Here is a 21,469-nt window from a genome sequence, read left to right on the forward strand (position 1 = left end):
TCATATGGTTGCACTCACAAGACTCCCAGTTAAACAATAAATGTTTGTTTTGTTCGATAAAGTCCCTCTTTATATCCAAAAACCTCCGTTTTGTTGGCGCGTTTTGTTCAGTAATCCAATGGCTCAAAGGCAGTCACAACAGGCAGACGAAAAATCCAAATAGTGTCAGTAAAGTTCGTAGAAACATGTCAAACGATGTTTATAATCAATCCTCAGGTTGTTTTCAGTCATAATAATCAATCATATTTCAACTGGACAATAGCTTCGTCAATATAAAAGAAAAACAAGAAAGGTGCACTCTCGGTCGCACGCAGAAAACAGATCTGGGGACTTTCCAGGGTCCACTCACTCAGAGTGGTCTTACTCCCTCGTTTTTCAGAATAGAAGCCTGAAACAATTTCTAAAGACTGTTGACATCTAGTGGAAGCCATAGGAAGTGCAATTTGAGTCCTAAGTCATGGGATACTGTATAGGCATTCAATATAAAACTACAAACACTTCCTGGATGGATTTTTCTCAGGTTTTGCCTGCCATATCAGTTATGTTATACTCACAGACATTATTTTAACAGTTTTGGAAACTTTAGAGTGTTTTCTATCCAAATACTATTATATGTATATCCTAGCTTCTGGGCCTGAGTAACAGGCAGTTTACTTTGGGCACGCTTTCCATCCGGAGGTGAAAATAGTGCCCACTACCCTAGTGAGGTTAATCAGCGGTCTGTGTGGCTGGTCTCAGACGATCCCGCATGTGAAGAAGCCAGATGTGGAAGTCATGGGCTGGCGTGGTTACACAGTCTGCGGTAATGAAGCCGGTTGGACATACTGCCAAATTCTCTAAAACGACATTGCAGGCGACTTATGGCAGAGAAATTAACATTCAATTCTCTGGCAACAGCTCAGTTGGACATTCCTGCAGTCAGCATGCCATTTGCACCTCAAAGCTGCACAATTTAGAGTGGCCTTTTTTTTAATATATATATTTTTTAAAATGTATTTTCTCCCCTTTTCTCCCCAATTTTCGTGGTATCCAATCGCTAGTAATTACTACCTTGTCTCATCGCTACAACTCCCGTACGGGCTCGGGAGAGACGAAGGTCGAAAGCCATGCGTCCTCCGAAGCACAACCCAACCAAGCCGCACTGCTTCTTAACACAGCGCACCTCCAACCCGGAAGCCAGCCGCACCAATGTGTCGGAGGAAACACCGTGCACCTGGCCCCCTTGGTTAGCGCGCACTGCGCCCGGCCTACCACAGGAGTCGCTGGAGCGCGATGAGACAAGGATATCCCTACCGGCCAAACCCTCCCTAACCCGGACGACGCTAGGCCAATTGTGCGTCGCCCCACGGACCTCCCGGTCGCGGCCGGCTGCGACAGAGCCTGGGCGCGAACCCAGAGACTCTGGTGGCGCAGCTAGCACTGCGATGCAGTGCCCTAGACCACTGCGCCACCCGGGAGGCCAGAGTGGCCTTTTATTGTCCCCAGCACAAGGTACACTTGTGTAATGATCATGCTGTTTAATCAACTTCTTGATATGCCACACCTTTCAGGTGGATAGATTACAGTGTATTTGTAAAGTATTCAGACCCTTTGACCTTTTCCACTTATTCTTACATTACAGCCTTATTCTAAAATGGTTTAAATTCATTTTTTCTCATCAATCTACACACAATACCCCATAATGACAAAACGAGAACAGGTTTATAGATTTTTTGGAAAATGTATAAAAAATATAAAACAAAAATACCTTTATTTACATAAGTATTCAGAAACTTTGTTATGAGACTCGAAATTGAGGTCAGGTGCATCCCGTTTTCATTGATCATCCTTAAAATGTTTCTATAACTTGATTGGAGTCCACCTGTGGAAAATTACATTTATTGGACATGATTTGGAAAGGCACACACCTGTGTATATATAAGGTCCCACAGTTTACAGTGCATGTTAGAACCAAAGCCAAGCCATGAGGTCAAAGGAATTGCCCGTAGAGCCCCGAGACAGGATTGTGTCGAGGCACAGATCTGGGGAAGGGTACCAAAACATTTCTGCAGCATTGAAGGTCCCCAAGAACACAGTGGCCTCCATCGTTCTTATTTGAAAAAAATTGGATCCAGCAAGACTCTTCCTAGAGCTGGACGCCTGGCCAAACTGGACAATCGGGGGAGAAGGGCCTTGGTCAGGGAGGTGACCAAGAACCGGATTCTCCCAGAGTTCCTCTGTGGAGATGGGAGAACCTTCCAGCTGGACAACCATCTCTGCAGCACTCCACCAATCAGGCCTTTATGGTAGAGTGGCCAGACAGAAGCCACTCCTCAGTAAAAGGCACATGACAGCCCGCTTGAAGTTTTGCAAAAGGCACCTGAAGGACCCTGGTCTGATGAAACCAAGATTGAACTCTTTGGCCTGAATGCCAAGCTTCATGTCTGGAGGAAACCTGGCACCATCCCTACGGTGAAGCGTGGTGGCAGCATCGTGCTGTGGGGATGTTTTTCAGCGGCAGGGACTGGGAGACTAGTCAGGATTGAGGGAAAGATGAACGGAGCAAAGTACAGAGAGATCCTTGATGAAAATCTGCTCCAGAGCGCTCAGAATGGGGCGGACGTTCACCTTCCAACAGGACAGCGACCCTAAGCACACAGCCAAGACAACGCAGGAGTGGCTTCGGGACAAGTCTCTGAATGTCCTTGAGTGGCCCAGTCAGAGCCCGGGCTTGAACCCGATTGAACATCTCTGGAGAGTCCTGAAAATAGCTGTGCAGCGATGCTCCCCATACAACCTGACCGAGCTTGAGAGGATCTGCAGAGAGGAATGGGAGAAACTCCCCAAATACAAGTGTGCCAAGCTTGTAGCGTCATACCCAAGAGAACACGAGGCTGTAATCGCAGCCAAATGTGCTTCAACAAAGTACTGAGTAAAGGGTGTGAATACTCAAGTAAATGTTATATTAACATTTTTGATTTATTAGTACATTTTGAGGAAAAAAATAACACCTGTTTTTGCTTTGTCATTATGGGGTATTGTGTGTAGATTGATGAGGGGGAAAACTATTGAATCCATTTTAGAATAAGACTAATGTAACAAAATGCTGAGAAAGTCAAGGGGTCTGAATACTTTCCAAATGAACTGCATCCTGGCAAAGGAGAAATGTTCACTAGAAAGGGATGTAAACAAATTTGTGCATTTTTCTTTTTGCATATGGAACATTTCTGGGATCTTTTATTTCAGCTCATGAAACATGGGACCAACAATTTACATGTTGTGTTTATATTTTTATTCAGTAAATCTTAAAGGCTATTTATACATACAATTTGTATAAAACCCATATGGGTGAGACAACATCCCTCCCTGTGGCTGTATGAGAAGTGTATGATAAGGCTAATGTGTAATGTATGTTTTATGTTGAGTGTGTAATGTACAGTGTGTATTTTGTAAACAGCAGTACTGTGTGTCTAAGACCATTTTCCCCGTGGGACATTAAAGTTCCTCCTCTTCCTATACGCTTTATCTATAATTATATCACAATATTTTAGGTTGACTATAATTTCATTACACAATTTCTGATACATCACATGCCTTACTTTTATTTTCCGGCATCAGTAAAATCAGGAAGTGCATCATCTATGCCTCTACTGCCATTCAATCCAATTAGACTGGTTTTGGATTTCTCCCTGAATAAGATGTTTGCCATTTTTGCCCCATTCTGGAACTTTGAGGGATTGTGACATAGCCCCTCTAGTGGTTTAATAGGATCTATATTGATATAATAGTGGACAGCCTCCGAGGCAGGGTGTACCCAAAGACTTTAATCTGTAGTGTTGTCTAGATACCTTTCTGCTCCAGTGGTGGTGAAGGGGACACTAGTCAAAGTGGTCAGACTACATAGACCAGATACACCCAGCAAGCAGAATTCTAGATATAAACGAGAATATTTTTTTCTCAACCGTATATATTTTTAAAAGGCAAATACATTGTATATTCAAGGAACCTCTTCTACTCTGTTTGCTGTAAACAATGTTGATGGTGTAAATGTACACGGTACGCATAAAAAGGTAGGATGGAAACCTGGTTACAGATTCAGGTGAAAGTGGCGTTACACTGGAATTCTACCATCAAATATGTTGAGGATTGTTAGAACAAGTCGGGTTTAAAAAACATATTGTGGTGGGAGGGCTTGTCCTGTCTAAGAAAACACTGTCTGGGAAACACTGGTGGTTCAGTAGAGAGGCTGTCGTACTTGTTTTACCTTCTCTGTGCGTTTCCTCAGGGGGCGATGATAAGACTAAAACGAATGGCAGCGCTGCACCAGGGGGCGACCTTAACGCAGCTGAAAAAGGAGAGGCAAATGGAGGTGTGTATGAGAAAGGGATAGTTCACCTCAAGTCCCTCTGTATGCGTCAGGATAAATGTTCAGACCTCAGTCTCAAATAGATGGGAAAGACTGGCATCATCTTAAACTGTCATGATAACAGAAAAGGAATCAGTGCCATTGTTATTACAGCATTCTTGAATCACATTAATTCTGTTCCATTTCTCTAGTTGAGTTCTCCTGTTGTGTTTTCTTGCAGAGGGGTCCGTGCTGCTGAACGAAGACACGGTGAAGTACGACAATGGAAAGGGGGCAGCAGAAGAGAATTCAGCATTGTAGGACGGTAAGTTGGAGTGTGATAACAATGTAGACTGTTTTCACTTCATTTCCCTTTATTGTGCAATACTTCTGGTCAACTCACTATAAGTAGACTGTTAACAACTCTTGTTCCTAATGATTTATTCCTAACTGACATCTCTCTAGCCAGGGATCTGTGGACCAGAGGTACACAGAGGATCATGAAGACAAGAGAACCCACCGTCTCATCTGGGCTACCAGCACTGGATGACATGGTTGCCCCTCTGAGGTTGCGTTTTTTGTGGATTTACCTTTTTTGGGAAAGATCTGAATTTAATAATTATTGAGAATCATGGATTTAAAGGAACTGAATCTCTTTTTGACTATGACTTTTTGACTATTTAAAAAAATATATATATATATATATATTTCACCTTTATTTAACCAGGTAGGCTAGATGAGAAAAAGTTCTCATTTACAACTGTGACCTGGCCAAGATAAAGCAAAGCAGTGCGACACAAACAACAACACAGAGTTACACATGGAATAAACAAACATAGAGTCAAAAATACAATAGAAAAATAGAAAAAATAGAAAAACAAGTATTTGATACACTGCCGATTTTGCAGTGTTTCCTACTTACAAAGCATGTAGAGGTCTGTAATTTTTTATCATAGGTACACTTCAACTGTGAGAGACGGAATCTAAAACAAAAATCCAGAAAATCACATTGTATTATTTTTAAGTAATTAATTTGCATTTTATTGCATGACATAAGTATTTGATCACCTACAAACCAGTAAGAATTCCGGCTCTCACAGACCTGTTTGTTTTTCTTTAAGAAGCCCTCCTGTTCTCCACTCATTACCTGTATTAACTGCACCTGTTTGAACTCGTTACCTGTATAAAAGACACCTGTCCACACACTCAATCAAACAGACTCCAACCTCTCCACAATGGCCAAGACCAGAGAGCTGTGTAAGGACATCAGGGATAAAATTGTAGACCTGCACAAGGCTGGGGTGGGCTACAGGACAATAGGCAAGCAGCTTGTTGAGAAGGCAACAACTGTTGGCGCAATTATTAGAAAATGGAAGAAGTTCAAGATGACGGTCAATCACCCTCGGTCTGGGGCTCCATGCAAGATCTCACCTCGTGGGGCATCAATGATCATGAGGAAGGTGAGGGATCAGCCCAGAACTACACGGCAGGACTTGGTCAATGACCTGAAGAGAGCTGGGACCACAGTCTCAAAGAAAACCATGAGTAACACACTATGCCGTCATGGATTAAAATCCTGCAGCGCACGCAAGGTCCCCCTGCTCAAGCCAGCGCATGTCCAGGCCCGTCTGAAGTTTGCCAATGACCATCTGGATCATCCAGAGGAGGAATGGGAGAAGGTCATGTGGTCTGATGAGACAAAAATAGAGCTTTTTGGTCTAAACTCCACTCGCCGTGTTTGGAGGAAGAAGAAGGATGAGTACAACCCCAAGAACACCATCCCAACCGTGAAGCATGGAGGTGGAAACATCATTCTTTGGGGATGGTTTTCTGCAAAGGGGACAGGACGACTGCACCGTATTGAGGGGAGGATGGATAGGGCCATGTATCGCGAGATCTTGGCCAACAACCTCCTTCCCTCAGTAAGAGCATTGAAGATGGGTCGTGGCTGGGTCTTCCAGCATGACAACGACCCGAAACACACAGCCAGGGCAACTAAGGAGTGGCTCCGTAAGAAGCATCTCAAGGTCCTGGAGTGGCCTAGCCAGTCTCCAGACCTGAACCCAATAGAAAATCTTTGGAGGGAGCTGAAAGTCCGTATTGCCTAGCGACAGCCCTGAAACCTGAAGGATCTGGATAAGGTCTGTATGAAGGAGTGGGCCAAAATCCCTGCTGCAGTGTGTGCAAACCTGGTTAAGAACTACAGGAAACGTATGATCTCTGTAATTGCAAACAAAGGTTTCTGTACCAAATATTAAGTTCTGCTTTTCTGATGTATCAAATACTTATGTCATGCAATAACATGCAAATGAATTACTTAAAAATAATACAATGTGATTTTCTGGATTTTTGTTTTAGATTCTGTCTCTCACAGTTGAAGTGTACCTATGATAAAAAATTACAGACCTCTACATGCTTTGTAAGTAGGAAAACCTGCAAAATCGGCAGTGTATCAAATACTTGTTCTCCCCACTATATACAGTGTGTGCAAATGAGGTAGGATAAGGGAGGTTAGGCAATAAATAGGCCATAGTGGTGAAATAATTACAATATAGCAATTAAACACTGGAGTGATAGATGTGCAGAAGATGAGTGTGCAAGTAGAGATACTGGGGTGCAAAGAAGCAAAAATAAATAACATTATGGAGATGAGGTAGTTGGATGGGCTATTTACAGATGGGCTATGTACAGGTGCAGTGATCTGTGAGCTGCTCTGACCGCTGGTGCTTAAAGCTAGTGAGGGAGAAATGAGGCTTCAGAGATTTTTGCAGTTTGTGATAGACTGCATCCAATTTGCTGAGTAGAGTGTTGGAGGCTATTTTGTAAATGACATCGCCGAAGTCAAGGATCGGTTTATATAGTCAGTTTTACGAGGGAATGTTTGGCAGCATGAGTGAATGATGCGTTTTTTGCAAACTAGGAAGCGAATTCTAGATTTAATTTTGGATTGGGGATGCTTAATGTGAGTCTGGAAGGAGAGTTTACAGTCTAACCAGACACCTAGGTATTTGTAGTTGTCCACATATTCTAAGTCAGAATCGTCCAGAGTAGTGATGCTGGACGGGCGGGCAGGTGTGGGCAGGGATCGGTTGAAGAGCATGCATTTAGTTTTACTCGCATTTAAGAGCAGTTGGAAGCCACAGAAGGAGAGTTGTATGGCATTGAAGCTCGTCCCGGAGGTTAGTTAACACAGTGTCCAAAGAAGGGCCAGAAGTATACAGAATGGTGTCGTCTGCGTAGAGGTGGATCAGAGAATCACCAGCAGCAAGAGCGACATCATTGATGTATAAAGAGAAGAGAGTCGGCACAGTATTGTCTCTTATCGATGGCGGTTATGATATCGTTTAGGACCTTGAGCGTGGCTGAGGTGCACCCATGACCAGCTCGGAAACCAGATTGCATAGCGGAGAAGGTACGGTGGGATTCGAAATGGTCGGTGATCTGTTTGTTAACTTGGCTTTCGAAGACCTTAGAAAGGCAGGGTAGGTTGGATATAGGTCTGTAGCAGTTTGGGTCTAGAGTGTCTCCCCCTTTGAAGAGGGGGATGACCGCCGCAGCTTTCCAATCTTTGGGGATCTCAGACGATATGAAAGAGAGGTTGAACAGGCTAGTAATAGGGGTTGCAACCATTTCGGCGGATCATTTTAGAAAGAGAGTGTCCAGATTGTCTAGCCCGGCTGATTTGTAGGGGTCCAGATTTTGCAGCTCTTTCAGAACATCAGCTATCTGCATGTGGGTGAAGGAGAAATGGGGGAGGCTCGGGCAAGTTGCTGTGGGGTGTGCAGGGCTGTTGACCGGGATAGGGGCAGCCACGCGGAAATCATGGCCAGCCGTAGAAAAATGCTTATTGAAGTTCTCACTTATCGCGGATTTGTCGGTGGTGACAGTGTTTCCTAGCCTCAGAGCAGTGGGCAGCTGGGAGGAGGTGCTCTTATTCTCCATGGACTTTACAGTGTCCCAGAACTTTTTTGAGTTTGTGCTACAGGATGCAAATTTCTGCTTGAAAAAGCTAGCCTTAGCTTTCCTATCTGCCTGTGTATATTGGTTCCTAACTTCCCTGAAAAGTTGCATATCACCGGGGCTATTCGATGCTAATGCAGAACGCCATAGGATGTTTTTGTGCTGGTCAAGGGCAGTCAGGTCTGGAGGGCTATATCTGTTCCTGGTTCTACATTTTTTGAATGGGGCATGCTTATTTAAGATGGTGAGGAAAGCAATTTTAAAGAATAACCAGGCATCCTCTACTGACGGAATGAGGTCAATATCCTTCCAGGATACCCGGGCCAGGTTGATTAGAAAGGCCTGCTCGCTGAAGTGTTTTAGGGAGCGTTTGACAGTGATGAGGGGTGGTCGTTTGACCGCAGACAATGGGGTATTGTGTGTAGATTGATGAGGGGGAAAACTATTGAATCAATTTTAGAATAAGACTAATGTAACAAAATGTTGAAAAAGTCAAGAGGTCTGAATACTTTCCAAATGCACTGTATCCTGGCAAAGGAGAAATGTTCACTAGCAGGGATGTAAACAAATTTGTGCAGAAATCTTTAGAGAAATAAGCTTTTTTGCATATGGAACATTTCTGGGATCTTTAGTTTCAGCTCATGAAACATGGGGCCAACACTTTACATGTTACGTTTATATTTTTATTTTTATTCAGTAAATCTAAATGGCTATGTATACAGTACATACAATTTGTATAAAACCCATATGGGTGTGAGACAACATCCCTCCCTGTGGCTGTATGAGAAGTGTATCATAAGGCTAATGTGTAATGTATGTATTATGTTGAGTGTGTAATGTACAGTGTCTATTTTGTATACAGCAGTACTGTGTGTCTAAGACCATTTCTCCCTTGGGACATTAAAGTTAATCCTCTTCTTATACGCTTTATCTATAATTTTATCACAATATTTTAGGTTGACTATAATTTCATTACACAATTTCTGATACATCACATGCCTTACTTTTATTTTCCGGCATCAGTAAAATCAGGAAGTGCATCATCTATGCCTCTACTGCCATTCAATCCAATTAGACTGGTTTTGGATTTCTCCCTGACCAAGATGTTTGCCATTTTTGCCCAATTCTGGAACTTTGAGGGATTATGACATAGCCCCCCTAGTAGTTTAATAGGATCTATATTGGTATAATAGTGGACAGCCTACATAGACCAGATACACCCAGCAAGCAGAATGCTAGACATAAAAAGTAAAGGTTGATAATAATGTCTCTTTCAATGCCAATAGGGTTAGGACTACATATTTATACCCTAACCATAATGTATTACCCTGGATACATTGATACTCTGATACATGTATGAAATGTCTGCTTTTCAGGTTATCTTTATCATGAAATCTAATAAAATTTTATTGGTCACATACACATGGTTTGCAGATGTTAATGCGAGTGTAGCGAAATGCTTGTGCTTCTAGTTCCGACAATACAGTAATATCTAACAAGTAATCGAACAAATTCACAACAACTACCTTATACACACAAATGTAAAGATGAATAAGAATATGTACATGTAAATATATGGATGAGCGATGGCCGTGCGGCATAGGCTAGATGGTATAGAATACAGTATATAATGTAATGTAGGATATGTAAACATTATTCAAGTGATGTTATTTAAAGTGACTAATGATACTTTTATTAAGTCAATTTATTAAATTGGCCAGAGATTTGAGTCTGTATGTTGGCAGCAGCCTCTATGTTAGTGATGGCTGTTTAACAGTCTGATTGATGGCCTTGAGATAGAAGCTGTTTTTCAGTCTCTCTGTCCCAGCTTTGATGCACCTGTACTGACCACGCCTTCTGGATGATAGCGGGGTGAACAGGCAGTAGCTCGGGTGGTTGTTGTCCTTGATTATCTTTTTGGCCTTCCTGTGACATCGGGTGCTGTAGGTGTCCTGGAGGACAGGTAGTTTGCCCCTGGTGATGTGTTGTGCAGATCGCACTACCCTCTGGAGAGCCTTACGGTTGAGGCGGTGCAGTTGCCATACCAGATGGTGATGCAGCGCGACAGGATGGTCTCAATTGTGCATCTGTAAAAGTTTGTGAGTGTTTTAGGTGACAAGCCAAATTTCTTCAGCCTGCTGAGGTTGAAGAGGTGCTGTTGCACCTTCTTCGCCACTCTGTCTGTGTGGGTGGACCATTTCAGTTTGTCTGTGATGTGTACGCCGAGGAACTTAAAACTTCCCACCTTCTCCACTACTGTCCCGTCGATGTGGATGGGTGGGGGTGCTCCCTCTGCTGTTCCCTGAATTCCACGATCATCTCCTTTGTTTTGTTGATGTTGAGTGCTAGGTTATTTTCCTGACACCACACTCCAAGGGCCCCCATCTCCTCCCTGTAGGCCGTCACGTCGTTGTTGGGAATCAGGTCTACCACTGTAGTGTCGTCTGCAAACTTGATGATTGAGTTGGAGGCGTGCATGGCCACGCAGTCATGGGTGAACAGGGAGTACAGGAGAAGGCTGAGAACGCAACCTTGTGGGGCCCCAGTGTTGAGGATCAGCAGGGTGGAGATGTTGTTTCCTACCTTCACCACCTGGGAGGTGAGCTCGTGTTGGCGCCGGACAAGTCCACAGTGCCTGACTCCATCACAAGCATCCTATGGAAGCATGGGAAGAACAAGGTGGCAGAGTGGGAAAGGGTTTTGGTGTTCTGGACATCTATGGTGCCTTCAAAGAGCGTACAACCCTGAACCAGACTACTGGAGCGCTGAGAATCAGTGGATTGAAGAATACAGACAGTGGAGTTTATTCTGTGAAGTTCAACAGAAAACAACTTTGACAAGACATATACAGTCGTGGCCAAAAGTTCTGAGAATGACACAAATATTAATTTTCACAAAGTTTTCTGCTTCAGTGTCTTTTAGATATTTTTGTCAGATGTTCCTATGGAATACTGAAGTATAATTACAAGAATTTCAAGTGTCAAAGGCTTTTATTGACGATTACATGAAGTTGATGCAAAGAGTCAATATGTGTAGTGTTGACCCTTCTTTTTCAAGACCTCTACAATCCGCCCTGGCATGCTGTCAATTAACTTCTGGGCCACATCCTGACTGATGGCAGCCCATTCTTGCATTATCAATGTTTGGAGTTTGTCAGAATTTGTGGGGTTTTGTTTGTCCACCTGCCTCTTGAGGATTGACCACAAATTCTCAATGGGATTAAGGTCTGGGGAGTTTCCTGGCCATTGACCCAAAATATCGATGTTTTCTTCCCCGGGCTACTTAGAGCACCTTGCCATAAGGCAAAAGTGATAACTAAATAATAATAACTATAATAACTAGATAAAAGTGATAGCTCTGCCGGTTACAGTACACTCAAGACATATTTGTCCCAGATGATTTGAATCCTGTAACATACTGATTCTGAAAAGCTAAGTACAGTATACTGTGTATTATAAGTATAGAGGGTTCATCTAGAACAAACTCATTCCATGAAGGGCTTAGAGTCTACGGATTTTTGTTTTTTCCTTTCAGTTAAGACCTAGACAACTAGGTGAGGGAAGTTCCTTACTAATTAGTGACATTAATTAATCAATCAAGTACAAGTACACTCGACCCTGCGTGGAATGAGTTTGTCACGTGATCTAGAGTGTTACTTGAAATGATATAACTAGAGCTAGTTAGTGGCCCAGAATAGACATAACCAGGAAATCCCTGTACTGTTTTATTGTTGTAGCTTGTGAGGGTGTGAAGGGAGACCAGGGATGTGTGTGTGTGTGTGTGTGTGTGTGTGTGTGTGTGTGTGTGTGTGTGTGTGTGTGTGTGTGTGTGTGTGTGTGTGTGTGTGTGTGTGTGTGTGTGTGTGTGTATATGATTATGTCCAACTCTTCTGTTGAGTGGTTTCTTGCCAGAAGCCACCCTGATGGAGTAGAAAGACCACCAGTAAAGAATCCAGTATTTTAGGATGGTAATTATGAGTCTGAGAAAGACATCAACCACTACATTTATTAAGAAAGCATTAGGAAGTGCTCACATTGTTATTATGTTTGGGATGATCAACATGTGGTATTTTTCGTTTTAATTTGGATCCAATGAAAGAAACAATGAAGCCTGATTGGTGCTGGTATTCTTAAAGGAAAGGAAGAACACCTGTTGCATTTATAACATAAGACCAAGAGTTTTTCCAGACCATGTGACCTGACCAGGAAAAACTCCTGTCCCTAGTCTTTAGTAATGTTTTGTCTGATGAGCTCTTTCCTCTGTTGCTTCCTTCCAGCTGGTGGTCTTCCTGGTGGGGTAACTGAGGACCAGAAACATGGGGTTTGAAAGCTCTCAGTACATAACTCCATATCTGTTACATTGAGACAAACGACCAAGAAGAGAGAAACATGTTTGAACTGTTGGAAATGTTTTTCGTGAAATGTAAAATGAAGGGAAACAACAGGCAAATATTTCACAAAGTAACATGCAATAAGATGAAGTACAGTGAGCTACAAAGTTGTTACAGTTGATGAGGACAAAGGTAAGGAGTCAGGCGCAGAGAGCAAAGGTAACGGGGAAAACCACCTTTTAATGTCCAACCAGAAATACAACTGGTAACGTCAAAAAAACATAGGCGTACAACTCCAACTTGAATAAAGTCCAAAACTGGAAACATAAATCAAGTCTGTGGAAAAACCCCAATGGAAAATAGCAACCTCAACATACAAACAGAGAAACAAGCCCGCACAAACATAAACGGGCTAAACGAACTTCTTGAGAATACAGGGGGTGCTGTTTCGCATTAGCATAATTGCCTCTACAGATTAAACTGCCTCTTATTCAATTATTGCTGTTACTATATGCATATAACCATATACCATTGGATAGAAAACAAGCTATGGTTTCTAAAACCGTTCCAATTTTGTCTCTGAGTGAAACACAGGTCATTTCACAGCACTTTCCCTGAGCCAGAAGAAGATTGCAAGATGTGTATGCTCGCTTCAACGCTCTGCCTATATATGGTCATGCCACCTATGACCCGAAACACACTTCATTCTTCTTCCTCTGGGTGTCAGGAAGTTGTCAGAGGAGAAATTTTTTGTTTATCTTGTACTGACGTGAAATAAGACCTATTTCTTTAGCGTGACCGACAACTTCCGGTTTTCTGAAACGCGCGTTTTAGAGGTGCCATTGTCTTTTGTTATGCTGACGTTACGGATGAAAACTATCTCCGTCTCGAAGTTTGTTTGATACATGTGACCATATCACCGTAATGTATGTTTTTTCAATATAGTTTAATCAGATTATTCGAATTTTTTCGGGAGTTTTGCCGTGTTCCGTTCTTTGAGTTTTTTAACTTTGGACAGGGACCGTGCCAGTCGACCAGTACCCAGGCTAAATGAAGAGGGGAAGTTGCCATTGTGAATGGATTGAACGACTCATCAGGACTAAGGACACCTTGATCAACATTCTGATGAAAGATCAGCAATAGTAAGACCCAATTTACGATGTTATTTCATATATCTGTCGTGCATGTGAACTGGTCGGGCGCGTCCAGCTGGTTCTGGCTGGCCTGGTTATGCTAATTTAGCGCTACATTTTGTTTTCGCTATAAAACATTTAAAAAATCTGAAATATTGTTTGGATTCACCAGATGTTGGGCTTTCAATGTCTGTACGCTGTGTATTTTTTCTGAAATGTTTTAAGACAAGTAATTAGTTATATAACGTTGGTCTCTGTAATTGTTCTAGCTGCATCAGCACTATATCAGATTGCAGCTGCAATGTAGAACTGTGATTTATACCTGAAAAATGCACATTTAAAAAAAAAAAACTATGCTATACCATAAATATGTTATCAGACTGTCATCTTATGAATTTGTTTGTTGGTTAGTGGCTATCAATATCTTAGTTTAGCCGAATTGGTGATAGCACCTGATGGAGTAAGAAACTGTTGGAGTAAGAAAATGGTGTCTTTTGCTAACGTGTTTAGCTAATAGATTTACATATTGTGTCTTCCCTGTAAAACATTTAAAAAATCTGAAATGGTGGTTTTATTCACAAGATCTGTGTCTTTCATTGGGTGTCTTGGACTTGTGATTTAATGATATTTAGATGCTACTATTTAATTGTGACGCTATGCTAGCGATGCTAATCAGTGTGGGGGGGGTGGGGGGTGCTCCCGGATCCGGGTTAGGTACTCTGTAGAGGTTATAACACCACCCTAACAACCAAACAATAAACAGGTGAAATCAATTAGACAAAACCAAACGAAAAGGGAAAAAGGATCGGTGGCAGCTAGTAGACCGGCGACGACGACCGCCGAGCGCCACTCGAACAGGAAGGAAGGCCACCTTCGGTAATACTCGTTACAGTACCCCCCTCCTGACGCGCAGCTCCCGCAGCGCGCCGACGCCGGCCTCGAGGACGACCCGGGGGCCGAGGCGCAGGGCGATCCGGATGGAGGCGATGGAACTCTCTCAGCATAGATGGATCCAATATATCCCCCACCGGGACCCAGCACCTCTCCTCCGGACCGTACCCCTCCCAGTCCACGAGGTACTGCAGGCCCCCCACCCGACGTCTGGAATCCAGAATAGACCTTATCCTGTACGCCGGGGACCCCTCTATATCCAGAGGGGGTGGAGGGACCTCCGGCACCTCACCTTCCTGCATGGGACCAGCTACCACCGGCCTGAGGAGAGACACATGAAATGAGGGGTTAATACGATAATAAGAAGGAAGTAACAATCGGTAACACACCTCATTTATTCTCCTCAGGACTTTAAATGGCCCTACACACTGCGGACCCAGCTTCCGGCAGGGCAAGCGGAGGGGCAGGTTTCGGGTCGAGAGCCAGACCCTATCCCCCGGTGCAAACACGGGGGCCTCACTGCGGTGACGGTCAGCGCTCTTCTTCTGCCGTCTACTCGCCTGACGCAGAGACTCCTGGACGGCTCTCCAAGTCTCCTTAGAGCGCTGTACCCACTCCTCCACCGCAGGAGCCTCGGTCTGACTCTGATGCCATGGTGCCAGAACCGGCTGATACCCCAACACACACTCAAATGGTGACATGTTGGTAGAGGAGTGGCTTAGTGAGTTCTGAGCAATTTCTGCCCAAGGGATGTATCTTGACCACTCCCCTGGCCGGTCCTGGCAATACGACCGCAGAAACCTACCCACCTCCTGGTTCACTCTCTCCACCTGCCCATTACTCTCCGGGTGATACCCCGATGTAAGGCTGACCGAGACCCCCAAATGCTCCATAAACGCCTTCCATACTCTGGAAGTGAATTGGGGACCCCGATCAGAAACAATATCCTCGGGCACCCCGTAATGCCGGAAGACATGGGTAAATAATGCCTCCGCAGTCTGCAGGGCCGTAGGGAGACCGGGCAACGGGATAAGACGGCAGGACTTAGAGAACCGATCCACAACGACCAGGATCGTAGTGTTCCCCTGAGATGGAGGTAAGTCAGTCAGGAAATCTACCGAAAGATGGGACCACGGCCGTTGTGGAACGGGGAGGGGTTGTAACTTCCCTCGAGGCAGGTGCCTAGGAGCCTTACTCTGAGCGCACACCGAACAGGAAGAGACATAGAATCGCACATCCTTCTCCAAGGTGGGCCACCAGTACTTTCCCCTAAGACCTCGCACTGTCCTCGAAATACCCGGGTGACCCGACGAGAGTATACCATGAGCCCATCGAATCAATTGATCACGAACAGCGAGCGGTACATACCTACGCCCCTCCGGGCACTGTGGAGGCGCAGGTTCCTCCCTTAACGCCCGCTCGATGTCCGCGTCCACCTCCCATACTATCGGTGCCACCAACTTGGCCGCCGGAATGATGGGAGTAGGATCGATGGACCGCTCCTCTGAGTCATAGAGGCGAGACAGCGCGTCGGCCTTAGTATTAAGGGAACCTGGTCGATACGAGATAGTAAAACGAAATCTGGTGAAATACATGGCCCACCTTGCCTGACGCGGATTCAGTCTCTTAGCTGATCGGATATACTCCAGGTTACGGTGGTCAGTCCAGATGAGGAAAGGGTGCTTAGCCCCCTCAAGCCAGTGTCTCCACACCTTCAAGGCCTTAACCATAGCCAACAACTCCCTATCCCCCACATCATAATTCCGCTCCGCTGGCCCAAGTTTTTTCGAAAAAAAAGCACAAGGGCGGAGTTTAGGTGGCACACCCGAGCGCTGTGAGAGCACCGCTCCAACCCCAGCCTCGGATGCGTCTACCTCTACTATAAACGCCAAAGAAGGGTCCGGATGCGCCAACACTGGCGCCTCGGTAAACAGCACCTTCAACCTACAGAAGGCCCTGTCTGCCTCTGCCGACCACTGCAAACGCACCGGCCCCCCCTTCAGGAGTGAGGTAATAGGGGCTGCTACCTGACCAAAACCCCGGATAAACCTCCGGTAGTAATTGGCAAACCCTAAGAACCGCTGCACCTCTTTTACCGTGGTCGGAGTCGGCCAATTACGCACGGCTTTTACGCGGTCACCCCCTATATCCACCCCCGAGCTGGAAATGCGGTAACCCAGGAAGGAAACGGCTTGTTTAGAAAACTCACATTTACATTTAAGTCATTTAGCAGACGCTCTTATCCAGAGCGACTTACAAGTACATACATTCATACTTTTTTTGTACTGGCCCCCCGTGGGAATCGAACCCACAACCCTGGCGTTGCAAGCGCCATGCTCTACCAACTGAGCCACACGGGGCCCTCATTTCTCTGCCTTCACGTACAAGTCATGCTCCAGCAGTCGCCCAAGAACCTTGCGCACCAGAGACACATGCGCGGCGCGTGTAGCGGAGTAGATCAAAATATCGTCAATATACACCACCACACCCTGTCCGTGCAGGTCTCTGAGAATCTCGTCAACAAAGGATTGAAAGACAGCTGGAGCATTCTTTAACCCATACGGCATGACGAGGTACTCATAATGGCCCGATGTAGTACTAAACGCGGTTTTCCACTCATCTCCCTCCCGAATACGCACCAGATTATACGCGCTCCTGAGATCCAGTTTCGTGAAGAACCGTGCTCCGTGGAATGATTCCATCGCCGTAGCGATGAGAGGTAGTGGGTAACTAAAACCCACCGTGATGGAATTGAGACCTCGATAATCAATACACGGACGCAACCCACCATCCTTTTTCTTCACAAAAAAGAAACTCGAGGAGACGGGTGACATGGAGGGCCGAATGAATCCTTGTCCCAGAGCTTCCGTGACATATGTCTCCATAGCCAACGTCTCCTCCTGGGACAAAGGATACACATGACTCCTGGGAAGTGCAGCGTTTACCTGGAGGTTTATCACGCAATCCCCCTGTCGATGGGGAGGTAATTGGGTCGCCTTCTTTTTACTGAAGGCGATAGCCAAATCGGCATACTCAGCGGGAATGCGCACGGTGGAAACCTGGTCTGGACTCTCCACCGTTGTCGCACCGATGGAAACTCCTACACACCTGCCTGAACACTCATCAGACCACCCCTGTAGAGCTCCCTGTTTCCACGAAATCGTCGGATTGTGAATAGCCAGCCAAGGAATCCCCAGCACCACCGGAAACGCAGGTGAATCGATAAGAAACAGACTAATCCGTTCCTTATGATTCCCCTGCGTAATCATCTCCAAAGGAATTGTGGACTCCCTGACCAGCCCTGACCCTAACGGTCGACTATCTAAAGAGTGCACAGAAAAAGGGGGGTCTACCTTAACTAACGGAATCCTCAACCTCTGAGCGAGTCCGCGATCTATAAAATTCCCAGCTGCGCCTGAATCGACTAGCGCCTTATGCTGGAGAGAGGGAAAAAATTTAAGGAAACATATTAACAAAAACATGTGACCAACAGGAAGCTCTGGGAGAGTGTGGTGCTGACTCACCTGAGGTGACCGAGGAGTGTTCTGCCTGCCCTCTCTATTCCCAGATGAACTCCTCCAGCACCGACCGGAAGTGTGCCCTCTTCGGCCACAACTGGTACAGGAGGAGCCTCCTCCGATCTCCCTAGATGCTGCCCCTCCTAGCTCCATCGGGATGGGAGCAGGAGGGTCAGGAGATGGAACGGACAGGACCCTTTCAGAACGTCCGCGAGCAGCTAGCAGATGGTCTAACCGGATAGACATGTCTATTAGTTCATCCAAACTTAGCGTAGTGTCCCGACAAGCCAGCTCTCTGCGGACGTCCTCTCTCAGGCTACACCTGTAATGGTCTATCAGGGCCCTGTCGTTCCATCCTGCTCCAGCAGCCAAGGTCCGGAACTCCAGCGCGAAGTCCTGCGCGCTCCTCGTCCCCTGTCGTAGATAGAACAATCTCTCACCCGCCGCTCGGCCATCTGGAGGGTGATCGAACACGGCCCGAAAACGGCGGGTGAACTCCGGGTAGTGGCCCCTCGCTGAGTCGGCCCCGTTCCAGACCGCATTGGCCCACTCTAAGGCTCTACCCGTCAGGCAGGAGACGAGGACACTCACGCTCTCCTCATCCGAGGGAGCTGGTCGGACGGTAGCCAGGTACAGGTCTAATTGTAGCAGGAATCCCTGGCACCCCGCCGCCGCTCCATCGTACTGGCTTGGAGGCGTAATACGCAACGCGCTGGTACCGGGTCCCGCTGGAGGAGATGGTAATGGTGCTGGAGGGAGGGTAGGTGGGTTTGTAGGGAGACCACTCCTCTCCCAACGATCCATCCTCTCCATCATAAGATCCATAGCTGATCCAATGCGATGAAGGATGGACGTGTGATGAAGGACTCTCTCCTCTATCGTGGGGAGAGGGGTGGTCGCTGCTCCTGCTGGCTCCATTGTAAGGTGCGGGCTTCTGTTACAGTTGATGAGGACAAAGGTAAGGAGTCAGGCGCAGAGAGCAAAGGTAACGGGGAAAACCACCTTTTAATGTCCAACCAGAAATACAACTGGTAACGTCAAAAAAACATAGGCGTACAACTCCAACTTGAATAAAGTCCAAAACTGGAAACATAAATCAAGTCTGTGGAAAAACCCCAATGGAAAATAGCAACCTCAACATACAAACAGAGAAACAAGCCCGCACAAACATAAACGGGCTAAACGAACTTAAATAACACCACCCTAACAACCAAACAATAAACAGGTGAAATCAATTAGACAAAACCAAACGAAAAGGGAAAAAGGATCGGTGGCAGCTAGTAGACCGGCGACGACGACCGCCGAGCGCCACTCGAACAGGAAGGAAGGCCACCTTCGGTAATACTCGTTACAAAAGTATTGGTACAGACATCTTTTGTTGTTTTGGCTCTATACTCCAGCACTTTGGATTTGAAATTATACAATGACTATAAAGTTAAAGTACAGCTTTGAGGGTATTTTCATTCATATCGGTTGAGCCTATTAGAAATTGCAGCACTTTTTGTACATAGTCCCCCCATTTTAGGGGACCAAAAGTATTGGGACAAATTAACTTATGTGTATTATTGAGTCACTTTTATTCTAAATAAGAAAATAATGTTTTTAAACACTTTTACATTAACACGGACGCTACCATGATTACAGAATCCTGAATTAATCCTGAATAATGCAGTGAGGAGTGAGAAAGTTAGACGCACAAATATCATACCCCCAAAAATTGCTAACCTCCTCTGTTATTGTAATGGTGAGAAGTTAACAAGTCTTGGGGGTATGATATTTGTGACCATCTGCCTGCCCTGAGCTTGACCCTGAGCCTGCCTGCCATTCTGTACCTTGTGACACTGCCCTGGATTACTAACCTCCGCCTGCCCTGACCCTGAGCCTGCCGTTGACTTGTCGTTTTACCTACTCTGTTTGTAATAAACTTTTGTTACTTCCAACTGTCTGGGCCTTATCTTGAGGTCCGATAGTATCAATAACTTTGTGGTTGTATGATACCTTTTCAGGTATTTTCCCCAGAGCGCTTAATGCCAACCCACTCACTTTCGTTTTTAAATCGCAGCATGTGAATTTCAAAGTTCTTCAAACCTTCCCTTGACTTATGTCAAGGAATTTGTATAGGTTGTTATTGTTTACTTTTCTCAGAATACCCCCCCCCCCCCCCCAGGCAAAGTATACTGTAGGGAGAGAGTGTTGGTTGAGAGGAACCAGCCTTGAGAGGTAGAGCTCATCCTCATCTGCCTTGCAAAGAGAGAACTGAGATGTTTTATTACGAAGAGAGAGCTCTGTGGTACTGAGATGTTTTATTACTAAGAGAGAGCTCTGCAGTACTGAGATGTTGTATTACTAAGAGAGAGCTCTGCAGTACTGATATGTTGTATTACAAAGAGAGAGCTCTGCAGTACTGAGATGTTGTATTATTAAGAGAGAGCTCTGCAGTACTGAGATGTGGTATTACTGAGAGCTCTGCAGTACTGAGATGTTGTATTACTAAGAGAGAGCTCTGCAGTACTGAGATGTTGTATTACTGAGAGCTCTGCAGTACTGAGATGTTGTATTACTAAGAGAGAGCTCTGCAGTAAGATATTTTATTAATAACAACAGTGGTGCATGTGTATTTGTTTTAATACCTTTGTATTAAAATTGATATTAAATATTAAAATTGTCTTTGTCAAATTCCTTCAAATTACCATCTGGTATAAATCTAAGCATATCTGTTTTCACAATAGAATTTTGTCACCTGAATTTTTTTTACTTTTTTCTCAAATATATCTGAACATCAATCTGTGATGGACCAATTACGGACCATAGTAAGGGGTAACACTAGTTGCCACCAGATTGTTGAGAACATTTGTTGGGCAAGACCACTAACCTGGTATATCCCAGGTCTTAGTTCTGTTACTGGTATGTCTCAGGTAGTTCTGTTACAGAAGATGTTATGAATTAAGACCAGCCACATTGCTTTCTTTTAGGACTGGACTGTTCTAAAATGGAGTCCTGGCACATGCAAAAACCTGTACCTGTACAATCATTGTATGTATCTCTGTTTAAACTCCAGACCTCACACTGTAGTGATGTGTTGATGACTGAATGTTTGATGTCCATGTACACATCTGAACACCAATTCTGTTTCAGCACTTTGTCTTAAGAATGTATTTTTTCCATACTTGATTGGTGAAAGCAATACATATAGGGCTGGGTTCAGACATCACCAACATGCATATCTCTATCTGAACCCTTCAGATCTGTGAATAGTGCTCTGGGGAAAGGGACTAGTTGACACTAGACTTAGAGATCAGTCTCAGTCAGGTTC

The 21,469-nt window shown here is 44.9% G+C and overlaps 1 protein-coding gene and 1 non-coding gene across 7 annotated transcripts in view; one reads left to right on the plus strand and one right to left on the minus strand.

Moving 5' to 3' along the window:
• Nucleotides 1-21,469, plus strand: part of LOC129859847 (carcinoembryonic antigen-related cell adhesion molecule 5-like) — a 79,855-nt gene that overhangs the window by 48,717 nt on the left and 9,669 nt on the right. For 2 of the 6 annotated variants that reach the window (XM_055930021.1, XM_055930023.1), the window contains 3 exons: nucleotides 4,265-4,348; nucleotides 4,566-4,649; nucleotides 4,790-9,205. The exons of 3 other annotated variants lie outside the window; for them this stretch is intronic. In XM_055930021.1, the coding sequence (XP_055785996.1) occupies nucleotides 4,265-4,348; nucleotides 4,566-4,645 (164 nt within the window). In that variant the 3' untranslated portion in view covers nucleotides 4,646-4,649; nucleotides 4,790-9,205. Of the gene's footprint in view, nucleotides 1-4,264; nucleotides 4,349-4,565; nucleotides 4,650-4,789; nucleotides 9,206-21,469 lie in introns of those variants that run through there. One more of the 6 variants, XM_055930022.1, reaches the window with a different exon arrangement.
• trnaa-ugc (transfer RNA alanine (anticodon UGC)) lies at nucleotides 16,925-17,000 on the minus strand. Its single transcript has one exon. It is a non-coding gene; the product is annotated as a tRNA-Ala (tRNA).

Source organism: Salvelinus fontinalis, chromosome 7, assembly GCF_029448725.1.
Source record: "Salvelinus fontinalis isolate EN_2023a chromosome 7, ASM2944872v1, whole genome shotgun sequence".
Classification (NCBI taxonomy): Eukaryota; Metazoa; Chordata; class Actinopteri; order Salmoniformes; family Salmonidae; genus Salvelinus; species Salvelinus fontinalis.